At 45.5% G+C, this 24,653-nt stretch overlaps 2 protein-coding genes across 3 annotated transcripts in view; one reads left to right on the top strand and one right to left on the bottom strand.

The window, feature by feature from the left end:
* Nucleotides 1-1,871, bottom strand: part of aagab (alpha and gamma adaptin binding protein) — a 15,878-nt gene extending 14,007 nt beyond the window's left edge. For both annotated transcript variants that reach the window (XM_071405168.1, XM_071405166.1), the window contains exons 1-2: nucleotides 1,668-1,871; nucleotides 1,254-1,444 (exon numbers count right to left, since the gene is read on the bottom strand). In XM_071405168.1, coding sequence (XP_071261269.1) covers nucleotides 1,254-1,444; nucleotides 1,668-1,776 — 300 coding nt within the window. In that variant the 5' untranslated portion in view covers nucleotides 1,777-1,871. The remainder of the gene's footprint in view (nucleotides 1-1,253; nucleotides 1,445-1,667) is intronic.
* Nucleotides 1,872-1,902: 31 nt separating this feature from the next.
* Nucleotides 1,903-24,653, top strand: part of iqch (IQ motif containing H) — a 189,517-nt gene continuing 166,766 nt past the window's right edge. The window contains exons 1-5 of the mRNA XM_071405165.1: nucleotides 1,903-2,587; nucleotides 2,827-2,949; nucleotides 3,214-3,311; nucleotides 3,390-3,465; nucleotides 4,973-5,092. Of these exons, the coding sequence (XP_071261266.1) occupies nucleotides 2,537-2,587; nucleotides 2,827-2,949; nucleotides 3,214-3,311; nucleotides 3,390-3,465; nucleotides 4,973-5,092 (468 nt within the window). The 5' untranslated portion in view covers nucleotides 1,903-2,536. The remainder of the gene's footprint in view (nucleotides 2,588-2,826; nucleotides 2,950-3,213; nucleotides 3,312-3,389; nucleotides 3,466-4,972; nucleotides 5,093-24,653) is intronic.

The following is a 24,653-nucleotide window of genomic DNA, read 5'->3' on the forward strand; positions in this document are numbered from 1 at the left end:
ACCCTTTGTTATGAGACTCCACATTGAGGTCAAAGGAATTGTACGTAGACTGAGACAGGATTGTTTGAGGCACAGATCTGGGGAAAACAGTTCTGCAGCATTGGAGGTCCCCAAGAACACAGAGGCCTCCATCATTCTTAAATGGAAGAAGTTTGGAACCACCAAGACTCTTCCTAGAGCTGGCCGCCCGGCCAAACTGAGCAATTGGGGTAGAAGGGCCATGGTCAGGGAGGTGACCAAGAACCCATTGGTCCCTGACAGAGCTCTAGAGTTCCTCTGTGTAGATGGGAGAACCTTCCAGAAGGACAGCCATCTCTGCAGGACTCCACCAATCAGGCCTTTATGGTAGAGTGGCCAGACAGAAGTCACTCCTCAGTAAAAGGCACATGACAGCCCGCTTGGAGTTTGCCTAAAGGCACCTAAAGACTCTCAGACCATGAGAGACAAGATTCTCTGGTCTGTTGAAACTAAGATTGAACTCTTTAGACTGAATGCCAAGCATCACGTCCGGAGGAAACCTGGCACCATCCCTACGTTGAAGCATGGTGGTGGCAGCATCATGCTGTGAGGATGTTTTTCAGCTGCAGAGACTGGGAAACTAGTCATGATCGAGGCAAAGATGAACGGAGCAAAGTACAGAGATCCTTGATGAAAACCTGCTCCAGAGCGCTCAGGACCTCAGACTTGGGGGAAGGTTCGACGACCATAAACACACATCCAAGACAACGCAGGACTGGCTTCGGGACAAGTCTCTGAATGTCTTTGAGTGGCCCAGCCAGAGCACAGACTTGAACCCAATCAAACATCTCTGGAGAGACCTGAAAATAGCTGTGCAGTGACGCTACCCATCCAACCTGACAGAGCTTGAGAGGATCTGCAGAGAAGAATGGGAGAAACTCCCCAATTGCAGGTGTGACAAGCTTGTAGCATCATATCCAAGAAGAATCGAGGCTGTAATCACTGCCAACGGTGCTTCAACAATGTACTGAGTAAATGTTCTGAATACTTACATAAATGTAATATTTCAGTAGTTTTTTCAGTCTTTTTTTATACATTTTTAAAAACCTGTTTTTGCTTGTCATTATGGGTTACTGTGTGTAGATTTGAGGGGGGGGGGGGAGGAACTATTTAATACATTTTAGAATAAGGTTCGTAACATAACAAAGTGTGGAAAAAGTAAAGGGGTCTGAATGCACTGCACACACACACACACACACACACACACACACACACACACACACACACACACTTACCACTGTGCTGTCAAAGTAAGCAATGAAAGCCTGCATGGACTGGGCTATCTCCGAGGTCATCTGGTAGGTACTGGGCACCACACAGAGGCTGACGTCTGCAGTGTAATACTTGTTGTTGATAGTCCATGGGTACCACACTACCGTATCCTCCTGCTTGAACGGCTCTGGCAACGATGTGGTGCCTAGAATCTCTGAAAAAAACATTTTTCAATGTTTCCCAGTCACTTAGCAACTAGTTAAGTTACAGTAGCTAACTTCGCTACACATTCACAATGTAAGTAATGAACAGCTTCTATGAACAGTAATACATGTTTGTGTGTTCCTGTTTAGGCAGCTGTTAGAGTGATCTTGCAATTTATTAAAGCTAGCCAACGTTAGCTAGTTAGGCCATTTTGCTACCCTGCATCTACTTACGTTTTATCAAATCTTGTTCATTAAAGCCAATGTCACAGCTCGTAATGAGGACGGATGGGACAATGGTCGCTGTGTCTTCTTGTTCCTCGTGTTCTTCAGACGCGGACATATTTGAAGCGTTCCTTGCTGGAAAAAGATGACAAACTAGCTAGCACAACAAACCTTCGCAGTCAGTATGACCTTTCAACTCAAACCGCATTATCACTTCCGGTGCAAGACGCAAACTCACGGTTGCCAATAGTTACGTCAGCCACAAAGTCAACGTTTGCTATATCGTAAAAACTAACTAAAATTTGCTTTTTGGTCTTAATTTAATGTTAAGGTTAGGTATAATGTTAGCAGTGTGGGTAATATTAGGGTTAGACTTAAAATAAGATTTTAAGAAGATAAGTTGTAAAAATAGGCGGGGTTTAGCAATAATTATGGCTTTGTGTTTGTGGTAACTAGTGACGACCAAGAACCGTATTCCACCGCAGAATGATAAAAAGGATGGTTTCTACTTCTGATTTATGTACTTTCTATTTAATAAAAGTGCAAATTTCATGCGATTAATTATTCAAACATTATAAATCAACAAAAAAACTAGCAAAACTACATATCTAGTATGTTTGCCTTCTCTTTTCTCCTCTCCCATTCGCCCACTTAGTGAATGTAGCATCTCGTTGCCTTAGTTACAGTGTTTCGTCTGGGGCCAGGCAGAGGATGAGAAAGGGTTTGTTGACAGGGGAAGTTGTCAAGCTTTCCACAACAATAAATAACTAGCCAATTAGCCAGTTAGCAAACCATGTCGCATGTCACATGAAATGGGACTTTGATCCTTTGAAAGTGTTTACAGAAACTTGCAAGTTTTTACAGAAACTGTCAAAGAAATGGCTGACATTCTTAAACACTCAGATGAGCTGGGAAACGTTTTAGTTCAGGTAACGACGTTAACGTTAGCTAGCTACATTTACTGCGATGTTGTTTTCTTGCTAGCTAACTGGTTTGTATTGTTTATATTTTGTATGAATTAGCTAGTTATTTATAGTTATCTAGCTAAAGTTAGGCGACACAATTGTCTTATGAAGAGTTTGTCTTGTTTTGGGATGTTGAAGGTGACTCAACGGTGATGGTATTAGATTTTTCACGTTGTGTCTGGCAATTTGGTGTTCATCATCAGGTCCAGGATGATTTGAGACAGCTGAAGCGTAGTCTTGGCCGTATCACCTTCCACGAGAAGGGAGAAACGGTGGACCTCCAGGCCTTGGACACTGCCATCCGCAGGACAGAGAGTGGGATCAGGGTTAAGAATACACCTGTCTTCAGCACACATCTGAAAACATCTTCATTATGCCCAAGTCACCTAAAGACAAGTCTATATAGCCTTCTTGAAAGTTCATTAAGCACACACACACACACACACACACACACACACACACACACACACACACACACACACACACACACACACACACACACACACACACACACACACACACACAATACACTGAGCACTTATATCAATAGCATTACAGTATAACCCTAACCCGTCAATATTTGTTTCCAGAGGCGTGCAGAGCAGTATCAGGAGACGGTCAATAGGCAGGTACTGACACTTCCCAGCATTGAAGACCTAGAGAATAAGACTGTACAGATTCCCAAATGGTAAGTGGTTTTCTCAGGACTACCTACATTATTATTATTTGAGTACAGCATGAGTCTGACCAGCAGTTTGTCATACAGGAGGCCCCCCCTGGAGAGTATCCCAGACATGCATCATCAGAGAGGTCAGAGTGTGGGGGCTTCACCTGGGGAGAAGGTAAATACTATAGGCCTAGTCATTCACTGCTCACACTTGTCAATTTTCAGGAGGCTATAACATAGCACTACAGTCATTGGGCTATAACATAGCACTACAGTCAGTGGGCTATAACATAGCACTATAGTCTGTGGGCTATAACATAGCACTACAGTCTGTGGGCTATAACATAGCACTACAGTCATTGGGCTATAACATAGCACTACAGTCAGTGGGCTATAACATAGCACGACAGTCTGTGGGCTATAACATAGCACTACAGTCTCTGGGCTATAACATAGCACGACAGTCTGTGGGCTATAACATAGCACTACAGTCTCTGGGCTATAACATAGCACGACAGTCTGTGGGCTATAACATAGCACTACAGTCATTGGGCTATAACATAGCATGACAGTCTGTGGGCTATAACATAGCACGACAGTCTGTGGGCTATAACATAGCACGACAGTCTGTGGGCTATAACATAGCACTACAGTCTGTGGGCTATAACATAGCACTACAGTCAGTAGGCTATAACATAGCACTACAGTCTGTGGGCTATAACATAGCACTATAGTCTGTGGGCTATAACATAGCACTATAGTCTGTGGGCTATAACATAGCACTACAGTCTGTGGGCTATAACATAGCACTACAGTCATTGGGCTATAACATAGCACTATAGTCTGTGGGCTATAACATAGCACTACAGTCTGTGGGCTATAACATAGCACGACAGTCATTGGGCTATAACATAGCACTGCAGTCTGTGGGCTATAATGTAAGTCATACTGCAGTCTGTGGGCTTTAATGCAGGTCATACTGCAGTCTGGGCTATAATGCAGGTCATACTGCAGTCTGTGGGCTATAATGTAAGTCATACTACAGTCTGTGGGCTATAATATAAGTCGTACTGCAGTCTGTGGGCTATAATGTAAGTCATACTGCAGTCTGGGCTATAATGCAGGTCATACTGCAGTCTGTGGGCTATAATGTAAGTCATACTGCAGTCTGTGGGCTATAATGTAAGTCATACTGCAGTCTGGGCTATAATGTAAGTCATACTGCAGGGACAGTAGCACTAGCACCTAGGATAGACCAACGATTTGAGAGATTTTGTTTTCTTGTTTGAGTGATTCTCTCTCTCTCTGTCTCTCTCTCTGTCTCTCTGTCTCTCTCTCTCTGTCTCTCTCTCTCTCTCTCTCTCTCTCTCTCTCTCTGTCTCTCTGTCTCTCTCTCTGTCTCTCTCTCCCTCTCTCTCTCTCTCTCTCTCTCTCTCTCTCTCTCTCTCTCTCTCTCTCTCTCTCTCTGTCTCTCTCTCTGTCTCTCTCTCTCTGTCTCTGTCTCTCTGTCTCTCTCTCTCTCTCTCTCTCTCTCTCTCTCTCTCTCTCTCTCTCTCTCTCTCTCTCTCTCTCTCTCTCTCTCTCTCTCTCTCTCTCTCTCTCTCTCTCTCTCTCTCTCTCTCTGTCTCTCTCTCTCTGTCTCTGTCTCGCTCTCTGTCACTCTCTTTCTGTCTCTTTCTCAGCACAAGGCAGCGTTGGCCATGCGTCTGCTGTATAATCCCGTTCATCCAAAGAACAGGACTCTGATGCACCAAAACTATGGAATTCAGCTTCCTGATCTGCGTAAGAGATCGGCTACGATAGTGAGTAAACCTGAGTAAATACAATATATCTTCCCATGCATTCATCACGTCAACATTTACCAAGGGAAAGTTATCTTTTTTTATTTATTTTTTGCCATGCATTGCCTGGTCTCTTATGACAGTCCTGTAAATCGAGGTAGCTGGCCAGAACATGTAGGATTTGTTCCTGAGTTTCTGAGTGAGATAATCCTCTTTCAGAAATGACAGTATGTAATGATCTGTACCAGTGATCTCCTTCCCTCCATTCAGTTTAGTGTGGAGGTTTGTGCCACACTTGAGGTCTTATTGAATCTGGGAGCTTCTGACCATGTTATTAATACGATGTTACTATTTCCTTTTACTTTCTGCCTCTGTTTTTTTTTCTACATTGTGAGTTATTGATTCCCAGCTCTCTGAGCCTTAATATCGAATACAGCAGATCAATACCGACATACACAGCCTTCTGGGGAAGATTTGATTAGGACATATAAACAGGAATTGTTATTGAGATAAATTGGATGTTTTTTATTATTAATTGAGGGACTTTCATCCCAGACTCGTGTAAACCCGAGGCTGATCTGTTGTCCCATGCTGGAGTGAAGAGTGATGGGACAGGTTGATACAGTAACAGATGACTGTAGTCACCCTGCTCAGACAAGAGACTGTCTGTGTACCAGATGGCATCCTACACTATCCCCTACATAGTACTCTACCTTTTGTAGCCTGATCTGATCCACCATCCTGACTGTTGTAGCGAAACAGAATGTGCTTTTAAGTTTTCAAGATCAGGACGGTCAAACAAGGCTACTACTTTTCACCAGAGACCTATGGGGTCTGGTCTAAAGTAGTGCACTAAATAGGGAATAGGGTCGGGTCAAAAGTAGTGCACTATATAGGGAATAGGGTCTGGTCAAAAGTAGTGCACTAAATAGGGAATAGGTGGCCAGTTAGGATGCCTCTCTGGTAATGTCACTAGGAAGGGCAGTGAGCCTGTCACCCTGATACACAGGAAGTTGTAAGAGTTGGCTGCTGTCACTCTGATACACAGGAAGCTGTAAGAGTTGGCTACAGGAAGCGGAGACACAGGAAGCTGTAAGAGTTGGCTGCTGGAAGCGGAGACACAGGAAGCTGTAAGAGTTGGCTGCTGGAAGCGGAGACACAGGAAGCTGTAAGAGTTGGCTGCTGGAAGCAGAGACACAGGAAGCTGTAAGAGTTGGCTGCTGGAAGCAGAGACACAGGAAGCTGTAAGAGTTGGCTGCTGGAAGCAGAGACACAGGAAGCTGTAAGAGTTGGCTGCTGGAAGCGGAGACACAGGAAGCTGTAAGAGTTGGCTGCTGGAAGCAGAGACACAGGAAGCTGTAAGAGTTGGCTGCTGGAAGCAGAGACACAGGAAGCTGTAAGAGTTGGCTGCTGGAAGCGGAGACACAGGAAGCTGTAAGAGTTGGCTACAGGAAGTGGAGACACAGGAAGCTGTAAGAGTTGGCTGCTGGAAGCAGAGACACAGGAAGCTGTAAGAGTTGGCTGCTGGAAGCAGAGACACAGGAAGCTGTAAGAGTTGGCTGCAGGAAGCGAAGACACAGGAAGCTGTAAGAGTTGGCTGCTGGAAGCGGAGACACAGGAGAGCAGCAGCTTGCAGAACATCAGCATTCCCTGCAGGAACCCTGAGCTCCCTGATTGCTGTGATATGGGCTGGTGCTTTACAGCTGTCTCCGGACAGGAGAGGAGGAGGAAGAGTGGAGGAAGAGTGGAGGAGTGGGTACCTGGCTGCCTCCCTCCTGCATACCAATAAGACAAGACAGCTGTAGCCCGTAGATAAGCCTACCCACTGGTAGCCACTGGCTCTCTGCCCGGCCTGCTCTCTGCCTTCTCCTAAAACGTCAGATGTGCCCAGCTCCTCTCCTCATGTCCTCCTCTCCTCCGCTGTTTCCCTGCCTGCCGGGGTGAAAACTAGTCTTTTCTCCAGCATGGGTGTCAGATCGGTTGGTGCTGTCTTGCCATGCTAAACATAAAGGAGATAAGACACAAACAGATCTGGACCTTTTCCTCTGTGACACATGGTGAAAAAGCCGTGTGACTTTGAGGAGAAGAGATTCTCCCTGAGCACCTGGCTGCTGTGTCTGTCAGAGAGCTCAGTAATCTGAGCCCGAAACAAGCAGGCTGAACATCAGGGCAAAGTTCAGCAGGAACACAACATTTTTAGGAACGTTCAAGATAGAAATAGAGTATATAGAACAATGAATCACGTTGGCTCTATTCTTGGTATTTCTCTCTGCAACTTACGACAACGTTTGACATCTGAACACGGCCAGGGTAAGAGTCTGGAGGGACAGACATTAAAACTCTTACAGGACAGATACAGGTTTATACACTGTTCTGCATGTGTTCATAAACCACAAACCTGTTATGTTTCGACTGTTTCTCCAAAGCCAGCGTTGTGATTGATTGCCGCAGGGAGATAGTGGCTTTATTGGCCCGGTTTACAATGTCATTAGCTGTCCTGTTTAATGAATGCAGAGACATCTGTTGGTTGTAATCACAGAGGCAGGTGTTTTGAGGCAGGTGTTTTGAGGCAGGTGTTTTGAGGCAGGTGTTTTGAGGCAGGTGTTTTGAGGCAGGTGTTTTGAGGCAGGTGTTTTGAGGCAGGTGTTTTGAGGCAGGTGTTTTCTGCCTGTGTGAATGTAGAGAAGCAGGTTTATAGTCTTTCATCCCTTTGAAACATTCATCCCTATAGTATAAGTTTTAATTCTAGGGTTGCACAAGTCTAGTAACTTCTACAAAATTCCCAGGTTTTCCCGTCAGATATCTTGGTTGGACGATTCTGTATTTTCTGATTTTTTTCATTTGATTCCAGGAATCTTCCAACTGGGATTTCTGGGGAAACTAGGAATTTTTGGAAAGTTTCCATAATTTTGCAACCCTGACTCTGGGCATTTCAGTAGGATTGACAGGGAGGGACTAATGTCTACTGTTACACAGGGAGGGACTAATGTCTACTGTTACACAGGGAGGGACTAATGTCTACTGTTACACAGTACAGGGAGGGACTAATGTCTACTGTTACACAGGGAGGGACTAATATCTACTGTTATACAGTACAGGGAGGGACTAATGTCTACTGGTACACAGGGAGGGACTAATGTCTACTGTTACACAGGGAGGGACTAATGTCTACTGTTACACAGGGAGGGACTAATGTCTACTGGTATACAGTACAGGGAGGGACTAATGTCTACTGTTACACAGGGAGGGACTAATGTCTACTGGTACACAGTACAGGGAGGGACTAATGTATACTGTTACACAGTACAGGGAGGGACTAATGTCTACTGTTACACAGGGAGGGACTAATGTCTACTGTTACACAGGGAGGGACTAATGTCTACTGTTACACAGTACAGGGAGGGACTAATGTCTACTGGTACACAGTACAGGGAGGGGACTAATGTCTACTGTTACACAGGGAGGGACTAATGTCTACTGTTACACAGTACAGGGAGGGACTAATGTCTACTGTTACACAGGGAGGGACTAATGTCTACTGTTACACAGTACAGGGAGGGACTAATGTCTACTGTTACACAGTACAGGGAGGGACTATTGTCTACTGTTACACAGGGAGGGACTAATGTCTACTGTTACACAGGGAGGGACTATTGTCTACTGTTACACAGGGAGGGACTAATGTCTACTGTTACACAGTACAGGGAGGAACTAATGTCTACTGTTACACAGGGAGGGACTATTGTCTACTGTTACACAGGGAGGGACTAATGTCTACTGTTACACAGGGAGGGACTAATGTCTACTGTTACACAGGGAGGGACTAATGTCTACTGGTACACAGGGAGGGACTAATGTCTACTGTTACACAGTACAGGGAGGGACTAATGTCTACTGTTACACAGGGAGGGACTAATGTCTACTGTTACACAGGGAAGGACTAATGTCTACTGTTATACAGTACAGGGAGGGACTAATGTCTACTGGTACACAGGGAGGGACTAATGTCTACTGTTACACAGTACAGGGAGGGACTAATGTCTACTGGTACACAGGGAGGGACTAATGTCTACTGGTACACAGTACAGGGAGGGACTAATGTCTACTGTTACACAAGGAGGGACTAATGTCTACTGGTACACAGTACAGGGAGGGACTAATGTCTACTGGTACACAGTACAGGGAGGGACTAATGTCTACTGTTACACAGGGAGGGACTAATGTCTACTGTTACACAGGGAGGGACTAATGTCTACTGTTACACAGTACAGGGAGGGACTAATGTCTACTGTTACACAAGGAGGGACTAATGTCTACTGTTATACAGTACAGGGAGGGACTAATGTCTACTGGTACACAGGGAAGGACTAATGTCTACTGTTATACAGTACAGGGAGGGACTAATGTCTACTGGTACACATGGAGGGACTAATGTCTACTGTTACACAGTACAGGGAGGGACTAATGTCTACTGGTACACAGGGAGGGACTAATGTCTACTGGTACACAGTACAGGGAGGGACTAATGTCTACTGTTACACAAGGAGGGACTAATGTCTACTGGTACACAGTACAGGGAGGGACTAATGTCTACTGTTACACAGGGAGGGACTAATGTCTACTGTTACACAGGGAGGGACTAATGTCTACTGTTACACAGTACAGGGAGGGACTAATGTCTACTGTTACACAGGGAGGGACTAATGTCTACTGTTATACAGTACAGGGAGGGACTAATGTCTACTGGTACACAGTACAGGGAGGGACTAATGTCTACTGTTACACAGGGAGGGACTAATGTCTACTGTTACACAGGGAGGGACTAATGTCTACTGTTACACAGGGAGGGACTAATGTCTACTGTTACACAGTACAGGGAGGGACTAATGTCTACTGTTACACAGGGAGGGACTAATGTCTACTGTTATACAGTACAGGGAGGGACTAATGTCTACTGGTACACAGTACAGGGAGGGACTAATGTCTACTGTTACACAGGGAGGGACTAATGTCTACTGTTACACAGGGAGGGACTAATGTCTACTGTTACACAGTACAGGGAGGGACTAATGTCTACTGTTACACAGGGAGGGACTAATGTCTACTGTTACACAGGGAGGGACTAATGTCTACTGTTACACAGGGAGGGACTAATGTCTACTGTTACACAGTACAGGGAGGAACTAATGTCTACTGTTACACAGGGAGGGACTAATGTCTACTGTTACACAGTACAGGGAGGGACTAATGTCTACTGGTACACAGTACAGGGAGGGACTAATGTCTACTGTTACACAGTACAGGGAGGGACTAATGTCTACTGTTACACAGTACAGGGAGGGACTAATGTCTACTGTTACACAGTACAGGGAGGGACTAATGTCTACTGTTACACAGGGAGGGACTAATGTCTACTGGTACACAGTACAGGGAGGGACTAATGTCTACTGTTACACAGTACAGGGAGGGACTAATGTCTACTGTTACACAGTACAGGGAGGGACTAATGTCTACTGGTACACAGTACAGGGAGGGACTAATGTCTACTGTTACACAGTACAGGGAGGGACTAATGTCTACTGGTACACAGTACAGGGAGGGACTAATGTCTACTGTTACACAGGGAGGGACTAATGTCTACTGTTACACAGTACAGGGAGGGACTAATGTCTACTGGTACACAGTACAGGGAGGGACTAATGTCTACTGTTACACAGGGAGGGACTAATGTCTACTGTTACACAGTACAGGGAGGGACTAATGTCTACTGTTACACAGTACAGGGAGGAACTAATGTATACTGTTACACAGGGAGGGACTAATGTCTACTGTTATACAGTACAGGGAGGGACTAATGTCTACTGTTACACAGGGAGGGACTAATGTCTACTGTTATACAGTACAGGGAGGGACTAATGTCTACTGTTACACAGGGAGGGACTATTGTCTACTGTTACACAGTACAGGGAGGAACTAATGTCTACTGTTACACAGGGAGGGACTAATGTCTACTGTTACACAGGGAGGGACTAATGTCTACTGTTACACAGTACAGGGAGGGACTAATGTCTACTGTTACACAGGGAGGGACTAATGTCTACTGTTACACAGGGAGGGACTAATGTCTACTGTTACACAGTACAGGGAGGGACTAATGTCTACTGTTACACAGGGAGGGACTAATGTCTACTGTTATACAGTACAGGGAGGGACTAATGTCTACTGGTACACAGGGAGGGACTAATGTCTACTGTTACACAGGGAGGGACTAATGTCTACTGTTACACAGGGAGGGACTAATGTCTACTGGTATACAGTACAGGGAGGGACTAATGTCTACTGTTACACAGGGAGGGACTAATGTCTACTGGTACACAGTACAGGGAGGGACTAATGTCTACTGTTACACAGTACAGGGAGGGACTAATGTCTACTGTTACACAGGGAGGGACTAATGTCTACTGTTACACAGTACAGGGAGGGACTAATGTCTACTGGTACACAGTACAGGGAGGGACTAATGTCTACTGTTACACAGGGAGGGACTAATGTCTACTGTTACACAGTACAGGGAGGGACTAATGTCTACTGTTACACAAGGAGGGACTAATGTCTACTGGTACACAGTACAGGGAGGGACTAATGTCTACTGTTACACAGGGAGGGACTAATGTCTACTGTTACACAGGGAGGGACTAATGTCTACTGTTACACAGTACAGGGAGGGACTAATGTCTACTGTTACACAGGGAGGGACTAATGTCTACTGTTATACAGTACAGGCAGGGACTAATGTATACTGGTACACAGTACAGGGAGGGACTAATGTCTACTGTTACACAGGGAGGGACTAATGTCTACTGTTACACAGGGAGGACCTAATGTCTACTGTTACACAGGGAGGGACTAATGTCTACTGTTACACAGTACAGGGAGGGACTAATGTCTACTGTTACACAGGGAGGGACTAATGTCTACTGTTATACAGTACAGGGAGGGACTAATGTCTACTGGTACACAGTACAGGGAGGGACTAATGTCTACTGTTACACAGGGAGGGACTAATGTCTACTGTTACACAGGGAGGGACTAATGTCTACTGTTACACAGTACAGGGAGGGACTAATGTCTACTGTTACACAGGGAGGGACTAATGTCTACTGTTACACAGGGAGGGACTAATGTCTACTGTTACACAGGGAGGGACTAATGTCTACTGTTACACAGTACAGGGAGGAACTAATGTCTACTGTTACACAGGGAGGGACTAATGTCTACTGTTACACAGTACAGGGAGGGACTAATGTCTACTGTTACACAGTACAGGGATGGACTAATGTCTACTGGTACACAGTACAGGGAGGGACTAATGTCTACTGTTACACAGTACAGGGAGGGACTAATGTCTACTGTTACACAGTACAGGGAGGGACTAATGTCTACTGTTACACAGTACAGGGAGGGACTAATGTCTACTGGTACACAGGGAGGGACTAATGTCTACTGTTACACAGGGAGGGACTAATGTCTACTGTTACACAGGGAGGGACTAATGTCTACTGGTATACAGTACAGGGAGGGACTAATGTCTACTGTTACACAGGGAGGGACTAATGTCTACTGGTACACAGTACAGGGAGGGACTAATGTCTACTGTTACACAGTACAGGGAGGGACTAATGTCTACTGTTACACAGGGAGGGACTAATGTCTACTGTTACACAGTACAGGGAGGGACTAATGTCTACTGGTACACAGTACAGGGAGGGACTAATGTCTACTGTTACACAGGGAGGGACTAATGTCTACTGTTACACAGTACAGGGAGGGACTAATGTCTACTGTTACACAAGGAGGGACTAATGTCTACTGGTACACAGTACAGGGAGGGACTAATGTCTACTGTTACACAGGGAGGGACTAATGTCTACTGTTACACAGGGAGGGACTAATGTCTACTGTTACACAGTACAGGGAGGGACTAATGTCTACTGTTACACAGGGAGGGACTAATGTCTACTGTTATACAGTACAGGCAGGGACTAATGTCTACTGGTACACAGTACAGGGAGGGACTAATGTCTACTGTTACACAGGGAGGGACTAATGTCTACTGTTACACAGGGAGGACCTAATGTCTACTGTTACACAGGGAGGGACTAATGTCTACTGTTACACAGTACAGGGAGGGACTAATGTCTACTGTTACACAGGGAGGGACTAATGTCTACTGTTATACAGTACAGGGAGGGACTAATGTCTACTGGTACACAGTACAGGGAGGGACTAATGTCTACTGTTACACAGGGAGGGACTAATGTCTACTGTTACACAGGGAGGGACTAATGTCTACTGTTACACAGTACAGGGAGGGACTAATGTCTACTGTTACACAGGGAGGGACTAATGTCTACTGTTACACAGGGAGGGACTAATGTCTACTGTTACACAGGGAGGGACTAATGTCTACTGTTACACAGTACAGGGAGGAACTAATGTCTACTGTTACACAGGGAGGGACTAATGTCTACTGTTACACAGTACAGGGAGGGACTAATGTCTACTGTTACACAGTACAGGGATGGACTAATGTCTACTGGTACACAGTACAGGGAGGGACTAATGTCTACTGTTACACAGTACAGGGAGGGACTAATGTCTACTGTTACACAGTACAGGGAGGGACTAATGTCTACTGTTACACAGGGAGGGACTAATGTCTACTGGTACACAGTACAGGGAGGGACTAATGTCTACTGTTACACAGTACAGGGAGGGACTAATGTCTACTGGTACACAGTACAGGGAGGGACTAATGTCTACTGTTACACAGTACAGGGAGGGACTAATGTCTACTGGTACACAGTACAGGGAGGGACTAATGTCTACTGTTACACAGGGAGGGACTAATGTCTACTGTTACACAGTACAGGGAGGGACTAATGTCTACTGGTACACAGTACAGGGAGGGACTAATGTCTACTGTTACACAGGGAGGGACTAATGTCTACTGTTACACAGTACAGGGAGGGACTAATGTCTACTGTTACACAGTACAGGGAGGAACTAATGTATACTGTTACACAGGGAGGGACTAATGTCTACTGTTATACAGTACAGGGAGGGACTAATGTCTACTGTTACACAGGGAGGGACTAATGTCTACTGTTATACAGTACAGGGAGGGACTAATGTCTACTGTTACACAGGGAGGGACTATTGTCTACTGTTACACAGTACAGGGAGGAACTAATGTCTACTGTTACACAGGGAGGGACTAATGTCTACTGTTACACAGGGAGGGACTAATGTCTACTGTTACACAGTACAGGGAGGGACTAATGTCTACTGTTACACAGGGAGGGACTAATGTCTACTGTTACACAGGGAGGGACTAATGTCTACTGTTACACAGTACAGGGAGGGACTAATGTCTACTGTTACACAGGGAGGGACTAATGTCTACTGTTATACAGTACAGGGAGGGACTAATGTCTACTGGTACACAGGGAGGGACTAATGTCTACTGTTACACAGGGAGGGACTAATGTCTACTGTTACACAGGGAGGGACTAATGTCTACTGGTATACAGTACAGGGAGGGACTAATGTCTACTGTTACACAGGGAGGGACTAATGTCTACTGGTACACAGTACAGGGAGGGACTAATGTCTACTGTTACACAGTACAGGGAGGGACTAATGTCTACTGTTACACAGGGAGGGACTAATGTCTACTGTTACACAGGGAGGGACTAATGTCTACTGTTACACAGTACAGGGAGGGACTAATGTCTACTGGTACACAGTACAGGGAGGGACTAATGTCTACTGTTACACAGGGAGGGACTAATGTCTACTGTTACACAGTACAGGGAGGGACTAATGTCTACTGTTACACAGGGAGGGACTAATGTCTACTGTTACACAGTACAGGGAGGGACTAATGTCTACTGTTACACAGTACAGGGAGGGACTATTGTCTACTGTTACACAGGGAGGGACTAATGTCTACTGTTACACAGGGAGGGACTATTGTCTACTGTTACACAGGGAGGGACTAATGTCTACTGTTACACAGTACAGGGAGGAACTAATGTCTACTGTTACACAGGGAGGGACTATTGTCTACTGTTACACAGGGAGGGACTAATGTCTACTGTTACACAGGGAGGGACTAATGTCTACTGTTACACAGTACAGGGAGGGACTAATGTCTACTGTTACACAGGGAGGGACTAATGTCTACTGGTACACAGGGAGGGACTAATGTCTACTGTTACACAGTACAGGGAGGGACTAATGTCTACTGTTACACAGGGAGGGACTAATGTCTACTGTTATACAGTACAGGGAGGAACTAATGTCTACTGTTACACAGGGAGGGACTAATGTCTACTGTTACACAGTACAGGGAGGGACTAATGTCTACTGTTACACAGGGAGGGACTAATGTCTACTGTTATACAGTACAGGGAGGGACTAATGTCTACTGGTACACAGGGAGGGACTAATGTCTACTGTTACACAGGGAGGGACTAATGTCTACTGGTATACAGTACAGGGAGGGACTAATGTCTACTGTTACACAGTACAGGGAGGGACTAATGTCTACTGTTACACAGGGAGGGACTAATGTCTACTGTTACACAGGGATGGACTAATGTCTACTGTTACACAGTACAGGGAGGGACTAATGTCTACTGGTACACAGTACAGGGAGGGACTAATGTCTACTGTTACACAGGGAGGGACTAATGTCTACTGTTACACAGTACAGGGAGGGACTAATGTCTACTGTTACACAGGGAGGGACTAATGTCTACTGTTACACAGTACAGGGAGGGACTAATGTCTACTGTTACACAGTACAGGGAGGGACTATTGTCTACTGTTACACAGGGAGGGACTAATGTCTACTGTTACACAGGGAGGGACTATTGTCTACTGTTACACAGGGAGGGACTAATGTCTACTGTTACACAGGGAGGGACTAATGTCTACTGTTACACAGTACAGGGAGGGACTAATGTCTACTGTTACACAGGGAGGGACTAATGTCTACTGGTACACAGGGAGGGACTAATGTCTACTGTTACACAGTACAGGGAGGGACTAATGTCTACTGTTACACAGGGAGGGACTAATGTCTACTGTTATACAGTACAGGGAGGAACTAATGTCTACTGTTACACAGGGAAGGACTAATGTCTACTGTTATACAGTACAGGGAGGGACTAATGTCTACTGGTACACAGGGAGGGACTAATGTCTACTGTTACACAGTACAGGGAGGGACTAATGTCTACTGGTACACAGGGAGGGACTAATGTCTACTGTTATACAGTACAGGGAGGAACTAATGTCTACTGTTACACAGGGAGGGACTAATGTCTACTGTTACACAGTACAGGGAGGGACTAATGTCTACTGTTACACAGGGAGGGACTAATGTCTACTGTTACACAGGGAGGGACTATTGTCTACTGTTACACAGGGAGGGACTAATGTCTACTGTTACACAGGGAGGGACTAATGTCTACTGTTAAACAGTACAGGGAGGGACTAATGTCTACTGTTACACAGGGAGGGACTAATGTCTACTGGTACACAGGGAGGGACTAATGTCTACTGTTACACAGTACAGGGAGGGACTAATGTCTACTGTTACACAGGGAGGGACTAATGTCTACTGTTATACAGTACAGGGAGGAACTAATGTCTACTGTTACACAGGGAAGGACTAATGTCTACTGTTATACAGTACAGGGAGGGACTAATGTCTACTGGTACACAGGGAGGGACTAATGTCTACTGGTACACAGTACAGGGAGGGACTAATGTCTACTGTTACACAAGGAGGGACTAATGTCTACTGGTACACAGTACAGGGAGGGACTAATGTCTACTGTTACACAGGGAGGGACTAATGTCTACTGTTACACAGGGAGGGACTAATGTCTACTGTTACACAGTACAGGGAGGGACTAATGTCTACTGTTACACAGGGAGGGACTAATGTCTACTGTTATACAGTACAGGGAGGGACTAATGTCTACTGGTACACAGTACAGGGAGGGACTAATGTCTACTGTTACACAGGGAGGGACTAATGTCTACTGTTACACAGGGAGGGACTAATGTCTACTGTTACACAGGGAGGGACTAATGTCTACTGTTACACAGTACAGGGAGGGACTAATGTCTACTGTTACACAGGGAGGGACTAATGTCTACTGTTATACAGTACAGGGAGGGACTAATGTCTACTGGTACACAGTACAGGGAGGGACTAATGTATACTGTTACACAGGGAGGGACTAATGTCTACTGGTACACAGTACAGGGAGGGACTAATGTCTACTGTTACACAGTACAGGGAGGGACTAATGTCTACTGGTACACAGTACAGGGAGGGACTAATGTCTACTGTTACACAGGGAGGGACTAATGTCTACTGTTACACAGTACAGGGAGGGACTAATGTCTACTGTTACACAGTACAGGGAGGAACTAATGTATACTGTTACACAGGGAGGGACTAATGTCTACTGTTATACAGTACAGGGAGGGACTAATGTCTACTGTTACACAGGGAGGGACTAATGTCTACTGTTATACAGTACAGGGAGGGACTAATGTCTACTGTTACACAGGGAGGGACTATTGTCTACTGTTACACAGTACAGGGAGGAACTAATGTCTACTGTTACACAGGGAGGGACTAATGTCTACTGTTACACAGGGAGGGACTAATGTCTACTGTTACACAGTACAGGGAGGGACTAATGTCTACTGTTACACAGGGAGGGACTAATGTCTACTGTTACACAGGGAGGGACTAATGTCTACTGTTACACAGTACAGGGCGGGACTAATGTCTACTGTTACACAGGGAGGGACTAATGTCTACTGTTATACAGTACAGGGAGGGACTAATGTCTACTGGTACACAGGGAGGGACTAATGTCTACTGTTACACAGGGAGGGACTAATGTCTACTGTTACACAGGGAGGGACTAATGTCTACTGGTATACAGTACAGGGAGGGACTAATGTCTACTGTTACACAGGGAGGGACTAATGTCTACTGGTACACAGTACAGGGAGGGACTAATGTCTACTGTTACACAGTACAGGGAGGGACTAATGTCTACTGTTACACAGGGAGGGACTAATGTCTACTGTTACACAGGGAGGGACTAATGTCTACTGTTACACAGTACAGGGAGGGACTAATGTCTACTGGTACACAGTACAGGGAGGGACTAATGTCTACTGTTACACAGGGAGGGACTAATGTCTACTGTTACACAGTACAGGGAGGGACTAATGTCTACTGTTACACAGGGAGGGACTAATGTCTACTGTTACACAGTACAGGGAGGGACTAATGTCTACTGTTACACAGTACAGGGAGGGACTATTGTCTACTGTTACACAGGGAGGGACTAATGTCTACTGTTACACAGGGAGGGACTATTGTCTACTGTTACACAGGGAGGGACTAATGTCTACTGTTACACAGTACAGGGAGGAACTAATGTCTACTGTTACACAGGGAGGGACTATTGTCTACTGTTACACAGGGAGGGACTAATGTCTACTGTTACACAGGGAGGGACTAATGTCTACTGTTACACAGTACAGGGAGGGACTAATGTCTACTGTTACACAGGGAGGGACTAATGTCTACTGGTACACAGGGAGGGACTAATGTCTACTGTTACACAGTACAGGGAGGGACTAATGTCTACTGTTACACAGGGAGGGACTAATGTCTACTGTTATACAGTACAGGGAGGAACTAATGTCTACTGTTACACAGGGAGGGACTAATGTCTACTGTTACACAGTACAGGGAGGGACTAATGTCTACTGTTACACAGGGAGGGACTAATGTCTACTGTTATACAGTACAGGGAGGGACTAATGTCTACTGGTACACAGGGAGGGACTAATGTCTACTGTTACACAGGGAGGGACTAATGTCTACTGTTACACAGGGAGGGACTAATGTCTACTGGTATACAGTACAGGGAGGGACTAATGTCTACTGTTACACAGGGAGGGACTAATGTCTACTGGTACACAGTACAGGGAGGGACTAATGTCTACTGTTACACAGTACAGGGAGGGACTAATGTCTACTGTTACACAGGGAGGGACTAATGTCTACTGTTACACAGGGATGGACTAATGTCTACTGTTACACAGTACAGGGAGGGACTAATGTCTACTGGTACACAGTACAGGGAGGGACTAATGTCTACTGTTACACAGGGAGGGACTAATGTCTACTGTTACACAGTACAGGGAGGGACTAATGTCTACTGTTACACAGGGAGGGACTAATGTCTACTGTTACACAGTACAGGGAGGGACTAATGTCTACTGTTACACAGTACAGGGAGGGACTATTGTCTACTGTTACACAGGGAGGGACTAATGTCTACTGTTACACAGGGAGGGACTATTGTCTACTGTTACACAGGGAGGGACTAATGTCTACTGTTACACAGGGAGGGACTAATGTCTACTGTTACACAGTACAGGGAGGGACTAATGTCTACTGTTACACAGGGAGGGACTAATGTCTACTGGTACACAGGGAGGGACTAATGTCTACTGTTACACAGTACAGGGAGGGACTAATGTCTACTGTTACACAGGGAGGGACTAATGTCTACTGTTATACAGTACAGGGAGGAACTAATGTCTACTGTTACACAGGGAAGGACTAATGTCTACTGTTATACAGTACAGGGAGGGACTAATGTCTACTGGTACACAGGGAGGGACTAATGTCTACTGTTACACAGTACAGGGAGGGACTAATGTCTACTGGTACACAGGGAGGGACTAATGTCTACTGTTATACAGTACAGGGAGGAACTAATGTCTACTGTTACACAGGGAGGGACTAATGTCTACTGTTACACAGTACAGGGAGGGACTAATGTCTACTGTTACACAGGGAGGGACTAATGTCTACTGTTACACAGGGAGGGACTATTGTCTACTGTTACACAGGGAGGGACTAATGTCTACTGTTACACAGGGAGGGACTAATGTCTACTGTTAAACAGTACAGGGAGGGACTAATGTCTACTGTTACACAGGGAGGGACTAATGTCTACTGGTACACAGGGAGGGACTAATGTCTACTGTTACACAGTACAGGGAGGGACTAATGTCTACTGTTACACAGGGAGGGACTAATGTCTACTGTTATACAGTACAGGGAGGAACTAATGTCTACTGTTACACAGGGAAGGACTAATGTCTACTGTTATACAGTACAGGGAGGGACTAATGTCTACTGGTACACAGGGAGGGACTAATGTCTACTGTTACACAGTACAGGGAGGGACTAATGTCTACTGGTACACAGGGAGGGACTAATGTCTACTGGTACACAGTACAGGGAGGGACTAATGTCTACTGTTACACAAGGAGGGACTAATGTCTACTGGTACACAGTACAGGGAGGGACTAATGTCTACTGGTACACAGTACAGGGAGGGACTAATGTCTACTGTTACACAGGGAGGGACTAATGTCTACTGTTACACAGGGAGGGACTAATGTCTACTGTTACACAGGGAGGGACTAATGTCTACTGTTATACAGTACAGGGAGGGACTAATGTCTACTGGTACACAGTACAGGGAGGGACTAATGTCTACTGTTACACAGGGAGGGACTAATGTCTACTGTTACACAGGGAGGGACTAATGTCTACTGTTACACAGGGAGGGACTAATGTCTACTGTTACACAGTACAGGGAGGGACTAATGTCTACTGTTACACAGGGAGGGACTAATGTCTACTGTTACACAGGGAGGGACTAATGTCTACTGGTACACAGTACAGGGAGGGACTAATGTCTACTGTTACACAGTACAGGGAGGGACTAATGTCTACTGTTACACAGTACAGGGAGGGACTAATGTCTACTGGTACACAGTACAGGGAGGGACTAATGTCTACTGTTACACAGTACAGGGAGGGACTAATGTCTACTGGTACACAGTACAGGGAGGGACTAATGTCTACTGTTACACAGGGAGGGACTAATGTCTACTGTTACACAGTACAGGGAGGGACTAATGTCTACTGGTACACAGTACAGGGAGGGACTAATGTCTACTGTTACACAGTACAGGGAGGGACTAATGTCTACTGGTACACAGTACAGGGAGGGACTAATGTCTACTGTTACACAGGGAGGGACTAATGTCTACTGTTACACAGTACAGGGAGGGACTAATGTCTACTGGTACACAGTACAGGGAGGGACTAATGTCTACTGTTACACAGGGAGGGACTAATGTCTACTGTTACACAGTACAGGGAGGGACTAATGTCTACTGTTACACAGTACAGGGAGGAACTAATGTATACTGTTACACAGGGAGGGACTAATGTCTACTGTTATACAGGGAGGGACTAATGTCTACTGTTACACAGGGAGGGACTAATGTCTACTGTTATACAGTACAGGGAGTGACTAATGTCTACTGTTACACAGGGAGGGACTATTGTCTACTGTTACACAGTACAGGGAGGAACTAATGTCTACTGTTACACAGGGAGGGACTAATGTCTACTGTTACACAGGGAGGGACTAATGTCTACTGTTACACAGTACAGGGAGGGACTAATGTCTACTGTTACACAGTACAGGGAGGGACTAATGTCTACTGTTACACAGGGAGGGACTAATGTCTACTATTACACAGTACAGGGAGGGACTAATGTCTACTGTTACACAGGGAGGGACTAATGTCTACTGGTACACAGTACAGGGAGGGACTAATGTCTACTGTTATACAGGGAGGGACTAATGTCTACTGTTATACAGGGAGGGACTAATGTCTACTGTTACACAGGGAGGGACTAATGTCTACTGTTACACAGTACAGGGAGGGACTAATGTCTACTGTTACACAGGGAGGGACTAATGTCTACTGTTACACAGGGAGGGACTAATGTCTACTGTTACACAGTACAGGGAGGGACTAATGTCTACTGTTACACAGGGAGGGACTAATGTCTACTGTTATACAGTACAGGGAGGGACTAATGTCTACTGGTACACAGGGAGGGACTAATGTCTACTGTTACACAGGGAGGGACTAATGTCTACTGTTACACAGGGAGGGACTAATGTCTACTGGTATACAGTACAGGGAGGGACTAATGTCTACTGTTACACAGGGAGGGACTAATGTCTACTGGTACACAGTACAGGGAGGGACTAATGTCTACTGTTACACAGTACAGGGAGGGACTAATGTCTACTGTTACACAGGGAGGGACTAATGTCTACTGTTACACAGGGAGGGACTAATGTCTCCTGTTACACCGTACAGGGAGGGACTAATGTCTACTGGTACACAGTACAGGGAGGGACTAATGTCTACTGTTACACAGGGAGGGACTAATGTCTACTGTTACACAGTACAGGGAGGGACTAATGTCTACTGTTACACAGGGAGGGACTAGTGTCTACTGTTACACAGTACAGGGAGGGACTAATGTCTACTGTTACACAGTACAGGGAGGGACTATTGTCTACTGTTACACAGGGAGGGACTAATGTCTACTGTTACACAGGGAGGGACTATTGTCTACTGTTACACAGGGAGGGACTAATGTCTACTGTTACACAGTACAGGGAGGAACTAATGTCTACTGTTACACAGGGAGGGACTATTGTCTACTGTTACACAGGGAGGGACTAATGTCTACTGTTACACAGGGAGGGACTAATGTCTACTGTTACACAGTACAGGGAGGGACTAATGTCTACTGTTACACAGGTAGGGACTAATGTCTACTGGTACACAGGGAGTGACTAATGTCTACTGTTACACAGTACAGGGAGGGACTAATGTCTACTGTTACACAGGGAGGGACTAATGTCTACTGTTATACAGTACAGGGAGGAACTAATGTCTACTGTTACACAGGGAGGGACTAATGTCTACTGTTACACAGTACAGGGAGGGACTAATGTCTACTGTTACACAGGGGGGACTAATGTCTACTGTTATACAGTACAGGGAGGGACTAATGTCTACTGGTACACAGGGAGGGACTAATGTCTACTGTTACAAAGGGAGGGACTAATGTCTACTGTTACACAGGGAGGGACTAATGTCTACTGGTATACAGTACAGGGAGGGACTAATGTCTACTGTTACACAGGGAGGGACTAATGTCTACTGGTACACAGTACAGGGAGGGACTAATGTCTACTGTTACACAGTACAGGGAGGGACTAATGTCTACTGTTACACAGGGAGGGACTAATGTCTACTGTTACACAGGGAGGGACTAATGTCTACTGTTACACAGTACAGGGAGGGACTAATGTCTACTGGTACACAGTACAGGGAGGGACTAATGTCTACTGTTACACAGGGAGGGACTAATGTCTACTGTTACACAGTACAGGGAGGGACTAATGTCTACTGTTACACAGGGAGGGACTAATGTCTACTGTTACACAGTACAGGGAGGGACTAATTTCTACTGTTACACAGTACAGGGAGGGACTATTGTCTACTGTTACACAGGGAGGGACTAATGTCTACTGTTACACAGGGAGGGACTATTGTCTACTGTTACACAGGGAGGGACTAATGTCTACTGTTACACAGTACAGGGAGGAACTAATGTCTACTGTTACACAGGGAGGGACTATTGTCTACTGTTACACAGGGAGGGACTAATGTCTACTGTTACACAGGGAGGGACTAATGTCTACTGTTACACAGTACAGGGGGGGACTAATGTCTACTGTTACACAGGGAGGGACTAATGTCTACTGGTACACAGGGAGGGACTAATGTCTACTGTTACACAGTACAGGGAGGGACTAATGTCTACTGTTACACAGGGAGGGACTAATGTCTACTGTTATACAGTACAGGGAGGAACTAATGTCTACTGTTACACAGGGAAGGACTAATGTCTACTGTTATACAGTACAGGGAGGGACTAATGTCTACTGGTACACAGGGAGGGACTAATGTCTACTGTTACACAGTACAGGGAGGGACTAATGTCTACTGGTACACAGGGAGGGACTAATGTCTACTGGTACACAGTACAGGGAGGGACTAATGTCTACTGTTACACAAGGAGGGACTAATGTCTACTGGTACACAGTACAGGGAGGGACTAATGTCTACTGTTACACAGGGAGGGACTAATGTCTACTGTTACACAGGGAGGGACTAATGTCTACTGTTACACAGTACAGGGAGGGACTAATGTCTACTGTTACACAGGGAGGGACTAATGTCTACTGTTATACAGTACAGGGAGGGACTAATGTCTACTGGTACACAGTACAGGGAGGGACTAATGTCTACTGTTACACAGGGAGGGACTAATGTCTACTGTTACACAGGGAGGGACTAATGTCTACTGTTACACAGGGAGGGACTAATGTCTACTGTTACACAGTACAGGGAGGGACTAATGTCTACTGTTACACAGGGAGGGACTAATGTCTACTGTTATACAGTACAGGGAGGGACTAATGTCTACTGGTACACAGTACAG

This window comes from Salvelinus alpinus, chromosome 6 (assembly GCF_045679555.1).
Source record: "Salvelinus alpinus chromosome 6, SLU_Salpinus.1, whole genome shotgun sequence".
In the NCBI taxonomy this organism is placed as follows: Eukaryota; Metazoa; Chordata; class Actinopteri; order Salmoniformes; family Salmonidae; genus Salvelinus; species Salvelinus alpinus.